Source organism: Arachis ipaensis, chromosome B3 (genome assembly GCF_059453495.1).
Source record: "Arachis ipaensis isolate K30076 ecotype BB chromosome B3, ASM5945349v1, whole genome shotgun sequence".
Lineage (NCBI taxonomy): Eukaryota > Viridiplantae > Streptophyta > Magnoliopsida > Fabales > Fabaceae > Arachis > Arachis ipaensis.
This window is the reverse complement of record NC_142438.1, coordinates 19,203,557-19,221,885: the sequence shown is the minus strand read 5'-3', so window position 1 is coordinate 19,221,885 and position 18,329 is coordinate 19,203,557. Positions and strand designations below refer to the sequence as shown.

Sequence of the window (18,329 nt, the reverse complement as noted above, 5' to 3'; positions counted from 1 at the left end):
GGTAGGAAGAGGAAGAAAGAAAAAGAAATGGGTGAAAAGTGAAAACTTTTAAAACAGATATTAAAAATGCCAAAAGAACATTTAAAAAAAAAGAAAAAGAGACAAAAGAAATAAGTGAGAAGGTGAGAGATAAAAGAAAAAGAGCAAAAAAAATAGTGGCTTGAAGGAGAGGAGAGAGAGTAGAGGGCCACCGCTATCAAGGTACGAGTGGCGACGACAGTCCTCCTATAGCGGTTGACTGTGTGTTAGCAAGAGAAAGAAAAGAGCTTTTACCAACAAAAAAAAAGAGAATTTTTTTTAATAAAATGATACACATTGTTTAAAAGAGGTTTAAGTTGATTCTTCATTTTAATCTAGCTCTCATTTCTCTTTTTTTTAACCCTAGAATAGCATTCATTCTTTATAATGTTTGTACCCACTCCGTTTTTTTTTTTTTTGAGTTTTTAATTTGAATATGGAATTAAAGAAAGTGTATGGGAGGAGGGGTGCTTCACCTCGTTGTGGGATCAGAGGAAGCAGAACTCGGATCCTGCGAGTTGTGTCTCTCAGAATGTAAAAAAAAAATTACCCAGAACAAGAAAAATGGAGGATTCGAATTCCACGTTTCAGATTTCAAATTCCATCAGCTGCAAATCGGACCATGCGATTTGTGAAGCAAAATTTTATGACCAAAGAACTCGCATGGTCCAAGTTGTGTACTCTGAGTTTTTTCAATTTTTTTAACACAAATCGGACCCTTCCATTTGTGTAATCTAAATTTTTTTCAACTTTTTCGAAAATGGTCCGATTTATGTACTCCTACAATTTTAAAAAATACTAAAAATTACCATGTTAAAATATATCATTTATTTTGCTTCCATATCAAAATTTTTTTGCCGTCTTTTTTGGCCATCAAATAGTCAAGTTCTTTATCCTCTGTTCTTATCCTCACTCACATATTCTATGTTCATCATTATGATACTCCTTTTTCATCTCATCTTGCTTTTTCGTTTTGCCTCACTCTTCTCTGTCATCATCTTCCTCCTCCCCCACCACGTGTTTATACTTCCAATTTTCGAATCTCACTGCATTGCTACATCCTGTTTTGATTTTGTTGACAATTATTTTGTCTAGGACTACACCATCGTTCTACTCTTCTTTTTATGGTCTCACTAAGAGTGTAATTGGTCAGTTTTGATTACAAACCAACAAATCAATTGACAACAAATATCAACTAAATTAATTCTTATTTTATAGTTCAACTAAATTTAACTATAAAATAAAAATACACATCAAATGCAGAGGATAATTTGGTCATATACAAAATGGTTACCTTCCATGTTCCCCTTTTTTTAGTACACTAAGCATTAAAGTCAAGATACATTTTCTCTAAAGCTACACTTCAATTAAAAAAAAAAAGTGTAAAAAAAGAAAAGAAGAAAGAGCCAAACTACTACAAAAAGCACTAAAGCATGAGTGAATGAGTGTGAGTGAGTTCCAGATGTTTTTCTTAGTCACTAATTAAACACTAGAGGCAGTGGCAGAAACGTAATATGCAACACTGAATAGGCCATGAACAAAACAGAGAATTCCTCCAATTGAAAGGAAATGATGGTGTGAGAAGCCACATGAACCGTCTGATCTGTTGTTTGACATAGCCCCTATCACCAGCATAGACATTCCAACGGCCAACACAACCCTAATCATGATCAACTCCACATATCAAAAAAGAAAATGGTATAAATATCTATGAAATATTTGGATCTGAAATTCGCTTACAACCCAAATCATGTCTTAAAGGGAACAAATTATGCTTTGAGTTCAGTTTCATACGCTTAACCAAAAACATATGTTTACACTAACTTTATTAGATGAGGTGATACTATATAAGTGACACCCCATATTTATTAAGGTGATTGATATCACATTTTATTAAGGTGAATATTTTTATGATGATATCTTTATAAGATAATATTGTGTACCATTAGATGAATTGATATGTTTGACTAAATATATTTATATAATCATCTAAAGGTTCACAATATTATCTTTATATAAAGATATCATCATATGAGTATTTTTTTTATTAAATATATATAAAAATACTAAATGTAATGTAATATAACTTAAATCTTAGAAAAAGAAAAAATGTACATTTATTTTTATAGATATTCTATTTGTTTAATGTATTATTATATGAAAAATGTTAAGAATCATTAAAATTTATTATTTTTAACTATTATTTAGTTATTAATTTAATTTTTTTAGTCTAATTTTTTTATTTTAATAATTCAACAACATACTTTTAAATATTGATAATCAAAAATAATAAATTCTGATAATCTTCTATTTTATATATATATATATATATATATATATATATATATATATATATATATATATATATGTATTTAATTTTACCCTTTAATATCCTAAATAGGGCTAAGTACCCAAAATATAAAGCAAATAGTGAAGGAGTTGTTTTTGGTCTGGAAAAAAAAAGTAGAAGCATGTAGGAAGAGAGAAACATTACCAAGTTAAAATGAGGCAAAGTGTTGAGAGTTGGATATTAGAGGAAGCCTTATCATAGTCGTGGTGAGAGCAAAGGCAGTTGCATCCACCTAACAAATTGGCTATGGCATGTGATAGCCCCAAAAGCACTGCAGCACCCAACCCCATCATAAACGCCTTATGGCTTGGCTCTCTACACTCAAAGATCCACACTCTCATGTGCTTAACCTGTTCATTTATTTCTTCTTATTATTACTACTATGAAGTTGTATCTTAAATGTGCTTTCAAAAAAGAAAAGCAAAAATAGTTAAGAGTTATTTAGGTGCAACGTGCAAGCATATATATATATATATATATATGTACCTTGTTTTGTGCTATTTCAGCCTCAAAGCCGAGAATCCCAGCTCCAACATCCATGATTAGAATGAGAAGACACAGACAAATTCCTCCTACTCTAGCCATGTGAGGGAAAGTTCTTGTGTTGTTGCTTTGCTTTAATTAACCACTTCTAAGATGAGAAACACTAGTGGGAAGGAGGATTTAATAGAAGTATACATATATAAATAATGATTATAAAAAGTTTGTAGAATAATTGAGTAGGAGGTGAGAAAAGAGGAGGCTAATGGAAAATGTCTAATTCCTCTTTTATAAGTTCTATTATTGTATCTGTATTGTTTATTGATTCATTGTAATTCGTGTCGATATTTATTTTATCACTTTTAAATTTTTGTATGATTTTATTTTAATATTAAAATTTCTTTTTATTTTTTTTGTCTTTTTCTTTGAGTTTATTGTTGAATAATGACAGATTAAGATATAAATTTTTATGGTCAAATACTATTACTGATTTTTATACCTGAGATTATAAGTGTGAAAAACTTTAAAGTGTACTAATATATTGATATTTTAGTGATTTTTAATTGTTAATTTTAATTATAAAAAATATATAATATATATAATTAAAATTAACAATTAAAATTTATTCTACGGATATATTTAAAAGCTTTTCTACAAATTTCTAGTTTTCCATAGTACAAACTTTAAAATTTGCTTTTCTGGCTCCTTCTCTGCTTTTTTTTCTCCACTCTTTGGATTCCTTTGATGATTAGGGTGAAGGGAAAGCTCCGTATGAACTATGAACCAGCTCACTGTAAAGTCACTAAAGTCTAAAGGTATTTAGGTTTCTGCATACTTTGACTTGTAATGTGAATTGATGAATCGTTTATTTCAGCCAAATATAAATGCTTAAAATCAAAATCTTGCTGAAAGTAACAATTTTATTTGTCTTATAGTAAGATATTCTAGGACAAGACATGTTATATATTTTAGAATTGGGAAAAGTATTATTTTTGTTTTTAACATTTGAGTCGAATTTTAATTTGGTTTTTAACGTTTTTAACATTCTATTTTAGTCTTAAAAATTTTTAAATATCCTATTTCAATCCTAAAAAAATTTTAAGCGGGTTTAATATTGTCCCACTATTAAATTTAGCATAAACAATTCGCATATTAAAAGGTTAATAGCATTTAATTTTAGTATATAAGTAAAATTGATCCACCAACGATGACTAATATAAAAGTTTTTTCTTTAATTTTGAAGTGCAATTTAGAGTTTTGTAAAAAAAAATTGAGAAAAAAAAAAGTGTTACAAGAAAGTTTCGGTTAACACATGGAAAAAGATATGACTTAACTAGTAATGTTATTAACATTCACATCACTCATTCCATTAACTATTAGTGTTAATTTTAACAGTAGGACCACATTGAACCTTTTAAAACTTTTTGGGACTAAAATAGAACATTTGAAACATTTAGTATCAAATTAAAATTCGATCCAAATGTTAGGAACCAAACTAGTACCTTACCTAAAAATATTTTTGCAATACATATTAAAGATAATTGTTTCAAAGTGTTACCTGAAATCCATTGTTGTCAAACTCCCGAGTTAACTCGTAAACTTGTACAAGTTTATGAGTTTAGATATGGAAATGAGTTGACTCGGACATAGACTCTATCCTGAGTAAACTCGGCTAGACTCGGTCAAACTCTGAGTTTAGGACCGAGTTAGTGAGTTTGTGTTTTTCTTCATTTTGAAACAAAAAAAAAAACACTTTTTTTATTAGGGTTACGATAACACTCCCAAAGAATGAAAGAAAACCCACTCACAACTCACTCATCTGCATCATTTCTCTCAAGTCTCACTTTCTCCATGTTCTGTCGCAGTCGCTGTTCCCCGTCGAGTTGCCGCTGTTCGCCTGCGTCTACTACCTCTACTCTGATTTGCGCCATTGTCTTTGTGAATTTTACCTATGTTTTCCTCTACTTTGTATTTCTTCACATCTCCACTATCTGCAACTCCATCATGCTATCACCATTCATGAATTCGACTACTTTTCCTACAATCCTATCTCTGCTCTAATTTGCACCGTCGTAAAATCCATGACTCTTTGTCGCCGTCATTTCATGCTGCTGCTGCACCCTCATCACCGCTACCTGCTGCACCCTTGTCTTCGATCTGCTATTGCTGCGACTCTGCCCCTTCTTTTCTTCTGTATTCTCTATTTTTTGTATGCCTTTTGTCCTTTTTTGAGCATTTGTTTCTTGATTTAGTTTTTTTTTTTTAAATTTTATTGCTTCTAATTTTAATTTATTGCTTATCGTTTATGTTAGATGGCCAGATGGTTTATCCATTTATGGCTGATTAGTAATTAATTATTTTGATTAGAGTTAATTTGATTATTTGATATTGTTCAATGTTCAATTAAAGATTTAGTATTACATATTTAGAATTTTTAATTTTGTGTGTTCTATGTTGTATTTGTATAAGAATAATTATAGAGGATTTGAATGTGTATTTTAAAATATTTGTTATAATGTATGCTATTATTTTAATTTATTATGTGCTTTAAGATTGATATTATTAATTTTAAAGGGTTAGAATTGAGTAAATATACATTATGTATGAATATATATATATATATATATATATATATATATATATATATATATAAACTTCATAACAGGTGAACCATATGAGTCTACGAGTTAACTCACGAGTCTAGTCTAGGTCAGCTTCACGAGTTTACTTAGACTCGCGAGTTCGACAATTTTACTGAAATCAGATAAGAATTTGAGTTTGGACGTGAGATCCAAACGCTTTTGAATGATGGTTCTAACTTGTTTGACGAGACGAAAGTTATTACAATGTTCTTCTCTAGATGATAGTAAGAATATCTATAAAAAATTTTGATATTTAAGTTAGCAAAAGTTTTAATAAATCTGAATAAAATTGGACTGAAAAACTAGCTGATTGTTGATATATTTATAGAATAACAAAAATGACTTAGTCATTCTTGGAAGATAATTTTAAATGATCATAACTGGTTATTATTTTATAAAGTAAAAAGTTATCTCATATTTGAGGTGGTTATCAATTTAATGATAATAATCGAAGTAGTAAGCATTTAACTTATTTTTCAAAGTCGAGTCAAATATGAGTTGTGGTGATATGTATCTTAGTTGATCTGATTCATCCATGCATGTAGGCATGAACTTGATTTATCATTGTTGAGCCGAGTTGTAGGTAGTTGTCCAAATTAAAAATTACTCCTCACTAAATAAGTTATTGGACTGGACTTATGTCCTTACACTCAGGTATGAACAATAATTAATATAGATTTTTTTTTATTAAAAATAAAAATTTTAAAATTTTCTACACTTTTATAATGTATTTTTTTAAAAATGTTTTTTTTTACTATAAATAATCTTAAGAAATACCTTTTGCAAAATCCCAAATTCTTAATCTCAGAATCAGGTAAATCTTGGTTTGTGTAAGACGTACTCGAAATGAAATCTTGGTCAGGGGAACTAAATACTAGATTACTTAAATCAATGAAGCATTAACCAATGAATCGAGAAAATCAAACATGAACCAATTCACCGTTGTGACTAGCATGCATGTGAATGCCATTATATGATGGTGGGAATAAATAAATTTATGAAACTATATAGGAATTCGTATCCCAGGGTTTGAAATTGGTACCAAAGGAGATGTGTACAATTAGAAATAAATGATGATACCCATATGCTCCAATTTAAGATTATCAAAGGGGATTATCAGAGTCTAACTAGGAATCTAATTTTTTAACTAATTATAGTCCATTTTGTAAATATTTTTATTAACACTTTCTCTTCTAACGTCTTTTTTCTTTTTTGTAAAAAAAAATAAATGAATTTTTGACCTTTTGATCTACGAACATTTAGATTTTCAAAAATTTAAAAATATATTTAAGTTCTTAATTTTTTTAAAATTTGGACATATCAATCTTTCATATTCACTTGGGTCTGTCAGATCCAACGAAAAAATCAAACGTATCAAACGTGACTCCTATTGTACTGACCTAGTAATTGATACGAATGCACACATGAGAGTTTTAAAATAGGACAAATTAAACCCAAGAATCGATATGTTCAACTTTTAAAGAAGTTTAGAACTTAAATAAATTTTTAAATTTTTAGAGACTTAAATGTATACAAACCAAAAAATTAAAAATTAATTTATCTTTTTTTCTTTTTTTTATTAATACTATTTTTAATATCATTACAAATTTGTCTCTTGTCATGGTCAACCACCCACTCCTACACTCTAAACTTTAAATTTTAAATTATAAATCTTAAATTCTAAATATTAATTTTTAAATCTTAAAATTTAAATACTAAATCTTAAATCATACGCTTTACATTCTAATTCTCCAAATAATTATAGGTAACTAATAATTTTAACATAAATAAAACACTGATGAGTTTGAAAAACTTCTAATTAAATTGATGATGATCAAACATTATTAATATAATTAATTACAAAAATTATTAATTTAAATTCTAATTCATATCTGCTAATTAATAATTTTTGTTGCTTGCAGATTTAGCTTTCAGCTAAAAGAAAATTAATAAGCCCAATTTGGAATCCAAAATTCAGTTTTGATACAAAAATGGTTTCATTCATATGACTGAATTAGTGATGAACCAATTGAGCCAAATTTAAATGTATAAGCCTAAATCAATTGTTAGTGTATGCCCAACTAGCTTGGTCCGAAATTAAGAGAAATTGGAGCACTATGATTAAGTTATTCTTTTAATATAATGAAACCCAATACCTTGATACATTGCTGCATGCTTCCACGGATACCATACTTTCTTTCTAGTGGAATTCAAATTTTCATTAAGTGGAGTTAATGCAAGCATTGGAACCATGAGAGAGAAAATAGCAATTAATTGATTGCTATCATTAGTGTTACACGCTACTCAGCAAAGAAAAGTGGGAAACTTAATTCATTTTATCAATTCTATTGATTATTGTTCAAATTTCTCTTTCTTCTCTCTTATCTCTCTTCTTGCATTCAGTCACTTCACAGAGAAAGCATGGAAACTAATGCAAGTTATCAGAAGCAAAAAGAAGAAGCTAGAAGCAAGCTTGAGGCCATAGTGATGATGGCATCAAGAAAAAGAAAATCTGAAGTATGTTGTGGCTGAGATTTTCACCACAAATGGTAAGATTTGGTGAAGAGATCTCAAGCTCTCCATATCCTAAAATGGACGTAGATCCATTCGGTCAGAGGAAGAAGATCCTTGGAGGGATGACTTGTCTCAGCTTTTGATCAACCACCACAGGAGGTAGCTACTGTAGCTACATGGAGGATGAAGCAGAAGTTGGAGCAGAAAAAGCTGTCATCATCAAGAACTCATCAAGGGTTAGGAATCCTTCTTGGAGTGCAAGTCAAGATGGAAGGCCCGGATTGATGAAGTTTGGTGTAAAGGAAAGACACAGAGGTAATTGCATGTTGGGTTTTACATTCGGTTTCCTCTCCTCTCTCTCTAGCCAAACCAGTTTTGCTTGAAGAAGAAGAAGTTTAGCTTGGTTCAACAGTTTCAACCGTGGAGGCTTTCCCTTCTATAAATAAGGGAGAACAGCCAGGGCTTGAAGCAAGGAGTGAGAGTGCAAGGCACAGAGTTCTCATAGCTACATAAGCTAACAGAAGTTCTTCTCCTTCAATGTTCTTCATTTTGTATTTTTCTGTTTAATTTTATCTGTCTTGAGTCTCATGAAAAAAAGGCAAACAGTGAGATTTGTATGAAAAAGTCATAGAGCGAAAAAGGCAGAGAGTGCAAAATTAAAAGAAAAAGCCATAGATGTCCTTAGAGGTCCTTTGTACATTTGTGTTGTGTTTCATGATTCTGTGGAAATCTCCTTGCAAATTGGATTAGCACTTAGCAGTTGAAAGCTTGGTAGGTGACCAAGTCAAGTTCAGGATTTGAGTTAGATTCTGGACTTGTACCGGATAGGAAGGGTAGTTCTTAAGGAGAATTAGTGTATGTAATCATGATGATTATAGTGAAATTCCATCATTGTTGTGATGAAGACTGGATGTAGGCTGCATTGCACTTAGCAGCTGAACCAGGATACATCTTGGTGTGATTTTCTCTCTCTTCTACTCCATTTCTATTTTCTGCTGCGTAGGAGACAAAACTGAAAAATATCTCTTGGCTGGTTACGAGACAAAAATAAGAAATATCTCCTCAAGTGTTCTGAAAAGACAACAAGTGTTATTAAAAAAAAAGGGATTAAGATTCAACTCCCCTTCTCTTAGCCACTGATAAACCATCAAACACATTAGCTGATATTAGTTATAAATAATTAATATTAAATAAAAAGGTTAACTAATATTAGTTAATATAAAAATTAATTTTTTATACATTTTCTATCATAAATTAAATTATAATTTAACTGTTTTCTTTTTTAAATAAAAAGGAAAGTTTTTAAATCTTTCTTCATTATTGGTAATCTAGTTTCAAAGACAGAGAAAATTAGACAGAAAAACAATGCATGGTCCCTAGTCTAAAGCAGCACAGCCAGCCCCTAATAAGAAATTTTTTTCTCACCGAAAATTATAAAAGAAGAACCTAAAAAGTTGAATAAATAAATTAGTGCCCATTGTAAGGGAAACAAAAGCAGAATCCACTCATTTGCATATACATGACAAATTAAACTCATAAAGTATCTTCACCTAAGTAGTAAGTACATATACATAAAGAACGCTTTTAAATTTTGTTGCTTCTTTTGGGTTATTGTCATATGCATCAGAACTATTGCATTATTATGTGCTTTTAATTAAGAGCCAAAATTCAGTGCTAAAGAAACCTAACTCTTTTAATTATTTTATTCATTGCGAGTCCATCGTATCATATTCATGGCTTGCGGAATGCTGAATTGGGTTATAATGATAAAAAGAAGTTAAAAATAATAATAATTTGTGCCTGATTCAGTTTTGAATATTTAATTCAACCATAATTATTATGAATACGTAAAAAGTTAACTATTTATATATAACATATCTTATAATATAATATATTAAAAATTTACAAGATGGTGATTAATTTTTAATGTATATATATTTTTGTAATTAATTATTCCAGTCTGTAACAAGTATAGTTGATTTTTTTTAAAATTTATTTTTCTTTGTTTGGTAGACTTAAAAAATCAAAAGTATTAGTTTAAATGGACTTATTTGAGCAAAAAAAAAAATTATTAAAAATAAAGTATTTTTATTAAATTTTAAATATGTTTAGATATATCTTTTTAAAAAAATAATTTTATTAAGAAACAAAGTATTTATTTTTTAAAAAAACCAAAAATATTTAATTTTAAAAAATTTATTCAAATATAAAATAATTTTTATTTTACTAAAATAATATTTTTAAAAATAATAAAAAAAAAATAAATATTTTTTCAAAAATCAATCTTTTGTAACAAAAAGATACTAGTATAAATAGTGTTGCAAATTTCTCCGACGTGACAATACATCCAAAGTCCTAACGTTAGTTTTTCCATCTCATTTCACCGAAAGTTTTCTTTTTGGCTATGAAGTACGGATCTTTTGTGAGTTGCCGTCTCCGCGTATTGGATATATTTTGGACATCATATTAACTGACACTTATTTGATACGCATGTTTGCTGTGTCTAACGTGTCTTAATAAAAAATAAAAATTTTTTCTTCGAACACGCCTGAACACACTTAAATACCATCACGTGTCAGCGTGTCCAGTCTATTCTTACATATATTTTTAAAATAAATTCAGATATAGTATATATTATTATTTATTAAAACAAAAAATATTTTAAATACTTGATATAATTAAAATAAGACATTAAAAATAATTAAAAAATTTAAATTATATTTTAATATCAATAAAATATCAAAATATTATTACAATTTATCTAAAAAATACTTTATATTTTATATGTATGCGTGTTTCCGTATCATGTAAGATTTTAAAATTTATGTGTCGGCGTGTCTCGTATCATGTCGTATCCCGTATCCGTACATTATAGCTTTTTGGCTTCATTTTTTCTCCCTCAGTCCTCTGGGGTTAAGTAATTATTAGTATTTTATTTAATCGAAGGGCGGGCTTTAAAATGTGAGTTTAGTCAAGATACGTTTTAAAATTATTAGTTTTTAAAATTTTTTAATAAATGTATTTTAAATATATTAAAAATTTAAATTTTATGTATTTTTTATAAAATATTTTTTTTAAATAAGTGAACATTTTATAAACATTATTACAATGTTAAGCGTAACTTGTTCACATTAATCTTATCTTAAGGTGTTAGAGGTGTATAGCCATGATTAAAAAATAGCACATCTCAACAAACTTCAATATCCAAAATCCATAGACATGTCATGTTAGTGTTATTCTGGAGGTGGTACCTTAACTAAAATCCTAAAAATATATATAAGTGAGTTGGTGAAATCAGATATAAATGTACAAATCCAACCAAGATCCAGTTCATTTTAAAATAAAATTAAAAATTTTTAGGTTAGAATATATTAAGATTAATATTTATTAGAATTATTTAGTATATCTGTATATTTATTATAGGATATTATATCAGCATGTTGATTCAGTCTAAGGTGACGTCAGCAGCAAAGGCCGTCAAAATGGGCTAAATCCATCGGGCCAACCCGTTTATTCATTTAAATGGGCAGGCTTTGCCTCTAAAATTAAGCCTGTTTAAATTTTGGGCTAAACAGACTGAGCCCGATTAACCCGAAAAAAATGACGGGTTAAACGGGCTAGCCCGCGGGATAAACGGGTGGCCCGTTTAATTTTTTTTAAAAAAAAAGTAGCACTTTTAGCCGATACTTCTTCCGATCCAACTCGAAAATCTGACCCATCAACTAACAAAAATTATTTTTTAAAGGTTTTTGACCTAAAAATGATATTTTTTGTCAAAAATATTTTTTAAAAAATAAAATAAAAGGATAAACGGGCTGGCTCGTTTAACCATCGGACTGACCATAAACAGTCCGGATTAAAAAAATATGGCTCGGGAATAAAGCGGATTTAAACGGGTCAGTCCATTTAACTCGCGGGTTTAATGGCCCGGGCCTAAATGGGCCGGGTTAGCTCGTTTGACAGCTCTAAGAGCAGCCACAGATAAGGAAGCGGGTCGGATCCAGGTCAAAAGAGGAGGCCTTGATCTAGACCATTGATCTAGCATACAAAACGAACAGTCCAGATTGGATTTGAAAAATGATGAAGATGGAGATGGAGATGGTGGTGGCCTGAGCGACGGCAACAACTTTAGGTGGCGCATGCTGGCACGTTAAACGATGACAAATAGTGGAGTTTTGTTCGTTCGACTCTGAAGGACTTGATGGAGAGAATGAGATGATTGGTGATAGATCAAAATGTCAGAAATTCAAAATGTGACTGGAAGAAGCACGACTATTAGTATTAGAGGTAGACAAGAAGTTTCTAGCGGCATATGGAGGCGCGAGCGGTGGATGACAATGGTATTTGGCTTATTATACACGAATTTTTTTTTTACTATTCTCTCTTACCTTTCTAACATAGTATCAAAGTCATGGCATTCTCCTTGAAGAACTTTGGTTGTTCTCTCTTTTTCTGTGGAACACAGATTTTATTGTTTCTTTACCATATACTTCTTTTTTGCCATGCCTCTTTTTTCTTATCTTTTGCCACATTTTTTATGCTTTCTCACCCCAAAGATTAGCTCTTTTTTCCTGTCGCTTCGTCCCGAGTTGAACAAGTCAAACTTTATCTTCACCTGCCACCACCGTAGGTTCTACCATCAATCACCTTCATCTCCATCCATGACGTTCTTTTCTATTTTTTTTGTCATCTTTCTGACATATTTTAACACCACCAATAGACACAATCTCACGCTGTGAGAGCCTCCACGCACCACCCCTTTTTGGTTGCCTCCATCTCACCTTATCAAGTCTTTAAATTTCATATGGACTCTCCAATAATTTGCTTAACATCTCAACTGTTATAACCTACACATGCTCCAAACCAACTCGTAACATATGCCTTGGTCCAACCCGCTACATTGTTGACCCACACTTTGACTAAGTCTGAGTCAGCCTTGCTTATGTGTCTCCTATCTATGAGTTTTTTGGAGTCTTCTTTCCAATTTTACCTTTCATTTTCATGATTTTCTTCGCTCTGATTTTACTGTTTTTCATCTTTGTGGGATATTTGCCTATTGTTTTGGAGAAATTAAATGTTTTTTGTTATCTTTCGATAGTTCTCCATCCTTTGACAGTTTGTCAACTCTTTGCAGTTCACTAGCTATTTGACAGTTTTCTGGTAGTTCGCTATCTTTTTGATAGTGTCTCACCTTTTTGACAGTTTTCCAGCAATTTGTCATCTTTTCAGCAATTCATCACTTTTTTGACAGTTTCATCTACGTTTCTTTCTGGCAGCTTCATCTGCACTTCGAATTTCATTATAACTCAAATTTTCTTTATGTTACTTGCAACAGATAAATATTTAGTATTATCACCTATGTTCAGTAGTTGAAGATTCTTAATAAATATCATCATATGAAACGCAATATAACAGTTGAAAAAACTAGAAAGATAGGTAAGTTCAACTTTTTTTTTGAAATATACTTCATCGTATAAAATTTTTTAAATATAATTTGAGTGTTCAAGTGTCTTTTTGTAAGTACTCGTTCTTTGTACTTACTACCTAGTAGGGGTGTTCAAATCCAAACCGATCTAAATTAAACCGCTCATCCAATCCAATCCAAACCGAAAATCGATTAAAATCGCACTAATTCGGATTTGATTGGATTCTATTTTTTGCAAACCGCTAGATTGGATCGGATTTCGGATCTACTTTTCATAACCGATCCAATCCAATTCAAACCGCACAATGTGCTATAATATTATTATTTTATTATTATATTTACAATTATATTTATAACATGTTCAATTTGTTATATATTTTTCTATTATTCATGTATTATTATTATTTAATAAATATTTTATATTTAAAATATTATTTATTTATTTATTTTAACTAACCTATAATTTTATTTCTATTGTTATGTTATCATTGGCTTTTTAAGATATGTTAAGATTTGTTATGTCATTGTTGATTATTTAAAATTTGATGTTAAAACTTGTTATATGTATTTAATTTTTTTATTTAAAAAACCGTAAATCCAAACTGATCCAAACCGCTTGTAATCGGATCGGATCCGATTGAATCGAATCGGATTTTCAAAAAAAGTTCATCCAATCCAAACCGCACCGCACATAAATTAAACGTTTGGATCGAATGACTTTTTCCCTTAAAACCAAATTAAACCGCACCGTAAACACCCCTACTACCTAGTGTCAGTAGAGTGTACCTCATCCAAATAAGGAAGTTAATATATTACCTCACCAACAACTTACTTTTGGGTATCCATAGATTCTTAAAATTCGATGGTTATATATATATAGATATAGATATAGTTATTTGTTGTTTATGGAGAATTTTTGTATATCTATTTAACTTAAATAACATATGGAATTTAAGTTGCATATAAAGATTCGAGATTTTTGTTTTAATAGACAACAAGATTAAGGAGATTTTGATAAATACTAAGTAAACAAATAATTTTATAGTTAAATTTTTAAAAAGTTACTCTTTTTTTTTACCTCTCCATTCTTTGTTCTTCTTCTCTTCTTCTTAGCAGGTTTTCTTTTTTCTTTTTTTTTCTTTCTTTTTTCTTCTACTCCTTTGCGCATCATTTTTTTCTTTTTCTTCTTCTTTAATATGTAAAATGTATATCTATTTTTAAATCTTAACATAATTCATATGAAATAAAGTTTTATGAAATTAAAGTAGAAATTATGTAGAAACAACCGAAAAACTAACACAAATCATTTGAAAGCAACACACAAATTATAACAAAATTACATAAAAGTTCCTTATAATAGTAGAAGAATGTGTCCTATTTTTTGGGGTAAAAAAGACTTGATTGAAAAATTAACTTGTTCATCTAGTTAAGAGTAAGAATCTGGATTTTGTTTTAACAAGAGAAAAAGTGAAAAACGACAGGAGCCTTTAAATCATGGGGTTTGGATCGTCTTCAAGTTTTCTTTTTGGTTAAGAAACTAGCTTTGCTCTCAAACCCAACAAATGCCTTACCAAAATCAGCCCATATATAGCACCACAATTCCAGAGTTACTAGATAGTTCTCAACCACCATGACCAAAAACAAAAAAGGAAAGATAGTTCTTAGCCATAAAAAAAAAAAAAAAAGAAAAATACCACAGTTCAATTCAGCTGACAAATAGTGATGCCAGTTCCAGGACCGAAAAAAAAAACCCTTGTACCTCGAATCTGAAAAATTTCAAAAGTGAAGCAAACGTAATACAAAAAATAATAATAATAAATTAATATCAATATATTTAAATATTTAAATTTAAAGTATATTTCATGTCCGTCAACTCACATTTTTTATTGACTAATTTTTATATAATACAAAAAATATTATAACTCAGTAGTTAAAGAATTTATAAGTATTATAATTCGAAGGAATCAACTTTAACTGAAATTATGAGAGCAAGATAAAAAAAAATTGTAGAAAGAAAAAAATTTGAATCAAACAATTAAAATTCACTTTATGTATAGGTATATAAAAAATAATATCTATTTTTCTATTAAGTAATTATTGAAATATTTTTTTTAATATGTGTATCACTTTTAAACCACAGCTTTTGTGATCTTCTGTCTGATCAGAATTTGAATAAATTAAACTTGTTTCTAAATTGACTTTCCACTTTTTCTTTTCTTTGAAATATGATATTAATTTGTTTGATCAATTTTTTGTGAATGAAAAGTTCCTCCCAAATTATTTGCTATGTACAGGAAATGATTCATTTTATGCATGTCTTATCAAATCACTGTTAGGCACTCAGTATAAACAGTTAGTTAGAGCTAAGTTAACAATTCTAGTAGACAGTTAAAAAATTAGTTATTACTGAATCACCTACCAAATGAATTTAAATAGAAAGATATTAGGACATCTCCTATGATGCATTATTGATTTATTGGAGATATTTTTGCCAACGTGGCGTAGTTGCTATATATTTATTAAGAATGGATTATAAATTAAAATATTACTCTAGGCATGACTAAATTTGGTGTGAGATTATAAAACACTGAATAAATAACTAAATGTTTAAATCAGTACCAATGAATTTTAGATGGAATATTTTAATTATTAACAAATTTTTATTATTATAAAAATTTTAAGAATTATTCTCATTAGATAAATTAATTATTTTATTATTTTCATTCAAACTTTTAATATTTTTTAACAAATATTATTATAAGAGAATTAAGATTAAAAAAATTTACCATAAGATAAAATAATTCTTTTTAAAATAACAAAATATCCGATTTATTAAAATATTTATTATTTTGATTAATTTCATATGTATTACTATTACTATAATATACATTTAATAAATTTTAATAACGATACATGATACATATACAACTTGTTATAATAAGAATATAACAACACCTTTGACTCTTAACTATTCTCACATTTTTTTTAATATATTTTTGTCTCTAACATTTTTTAAATTGTTTAAAAATATTTTTAATAGTTAATATGATTTAATTTTATTTTAAATGTCCAAAATAAGTTTTATTTATAACTTTATTGTTAATTTTGTTATGACAAGTAATCATGTACTATGGTGATTTATTACAGGGGTTACAACAGTCAAGTTGTGTGTTTGTAAAGTATCAGATTCTTGGATAAGAAAGAAGAAAGAAGAGAACACTCAGAGCGAGAGAGAGAAGAAAGTTAGAGAAAATGCTGTTGAGAAACAATTGTATTAAAAGAAGAAAAAAAAGTGATTCAGTGAGTTATATTGCAGCTACTTATAGAGTGTAAATGTGCCTTGAGTAAGTAGTTACAGATAGTTGAGTGAGTATAACTAATTGAGAGTGTGTAACTAACTGCTGAGCTGCTATCAACAACTTAACAGTTTTGGAAGTGTTCATTTATATACACTTACATGCCCCCTGAAACCAAGGGCCTTTACATCAGGGTTCTACTTCAAATACTCTTAACAAGTCCCTAAACTTGAGGAAAGCTGTTGCTGAGAGAGGCTTTGACAATGTGTCTGCCAGCTGATCCTATGCTGGAATGTGTTGAACAAAGATCTCTTTTATGGTGACAAATTCTCTAACAAAGGATTGACTTAGTGCAAAATATTTGGACTTATTATGCAGAATTGGGTTGGCTGACAATAGAACAGCATTCTGATTATCACAATAGACTATAGGTTTGGTAGAGCAGGAAATTTGAGTTCAACTAGGAGATTTTGCAACCAAACAATTTCAGTGACAGCATATGAAATTCCTATAAATTCTACTTCAGTGTTGCTTTTTGACGCTGCAGTTTGTTTTCTGCTAGCCTAAGATACCAGATTCGAACCTAAGTAAATAGCATAGCCATTTGTTAACTTTCGGTCATCAACATCACTGGTCCAGTCAGAGTCACAGAATCCATATATTCTAAAATTGGTGAATTTACTGAACCTCAAGCCGTGCTGTATAGTGCCTGAAAGGTACCTGAGAATTCGTTTGATAGCTTTCCAATGTGATTCCAATGGAGAGTGAAGAAATTGAGCCACTTTATTCACTGAGAAGGAGATTTTTGGTTTGGTGATTGTGGCATATTGAATGCCACAAACAATAGATCGATACAACGTAAGATTGTTGAATGTGGTGTCACCAAAGTTAGAGAGCTTTAGTGATGAGGTCATGGGGTTGGCACGGGTTTAGCATTGATCATATCATCTTTCTTTAGCAATTCTTTGATGTATTTGATTTGTTTCAATGTGATCGTCCCTGTGGAGCTTGAGCTGACTTCAATCCCAAGGAAGTAGTGCATTTCACCAAGATCTTTCAATGAAAAAGTGTTGTGTTGTTGTGTCATAAGGGTTGTGATCTCACTTTCAGAGATACCAGTGACCAGTATATCATCTACGTAAACAAGGATGTAGGTGGCTGAGGTTGTTGTGAATCTGGTGAAAAGGAATACATCAGATTTCGTGCTTGTGAAACTGAACTGGTGGATAGCAGCACTTAACTTTGTGAACCATGCCCTTGGGGCTTGTTTGAGTCCATAGAGCAATCTTTAGAGCTTGCACACTTGTTAGTTGTTGGGAGACACAAAACCCTCTAGCCGTTGCATGAATACATCTTCAAAGAGATCATCATTTAAGAATGCATTGTTGAAGTCAAATTGATGAATTTTCCACTCCTTTGCAAGTGCAATGCTAAGCATGGTCCGAACCATTGCAAGTCTCACTACAGGGCTGAATATTTGATCATAATCGATTCCTTGTTTTTAGTGAAAACCCTTTGCTACAAGCCTTGCCTCGTACTTTTGGATGCTACCATCTGGATTCTTTTTTACTTTAAATACCCACTTACAACCAATAAGAGTTGAG

General features: G+C 29.9%; 1 protein-coding gene across 1 annotated transcript; it reads right to left on the bottom strand.

Moving 5' to 3' along the window:
• Positions 1 to 1,211: 1,211 nt before the first annotated feature.
• Positions 1,212 to 3,168, bottom strand: LOC107634274 (protein VASCULATURE COMPLEXITY AND CONNECTIVITY). The gene is made up of 3 exons (XM_016337820.3): positions 2,855 to 3,168; positions 2,513 to 2,718; positions 1,212 to 1,678 (listed from the first exon to the last, which is right to left on the bottom strand). The coding sequence occupies exons 1-3, from the start codon at positions 2,951 to 2,953 to the stop codon at positions 1,501 to 1,503; spliced, it is 483 nt and encodes a 160-aa protein (XP_016193306.1). The 5' UTR covers positions 2,954 to 3,168; the 3' UTR covers positions 1,212 to 1,500.
• Between the last annotated feature and the right edge of the window lie 15,161 nt (positions 3,169 to 18,329).

Coding starts and splice junctions, on each gene's coding strand:
- LOC107634274 (XM_016337820.3), bottom strand. CDS start 2,953: ATGGCTAGAGTAGGAGGAATTTGTCTGTGTCTTCTCATTCTAATCATG. Junction 2,719..2,854: donor CTGAAATAGCACAAAACAAG/GTACATATATAT, acceptor ATAAATGAACAG/GTTAAGCACATGAGAGTGTG. Junction 1,679..2,512: donor CTTTGCCTCATTTTAACTTG/GTAATGTTTCTC, acceptor GATCATGATTAG/GGTTGTGTTGGCCGTTGGAA.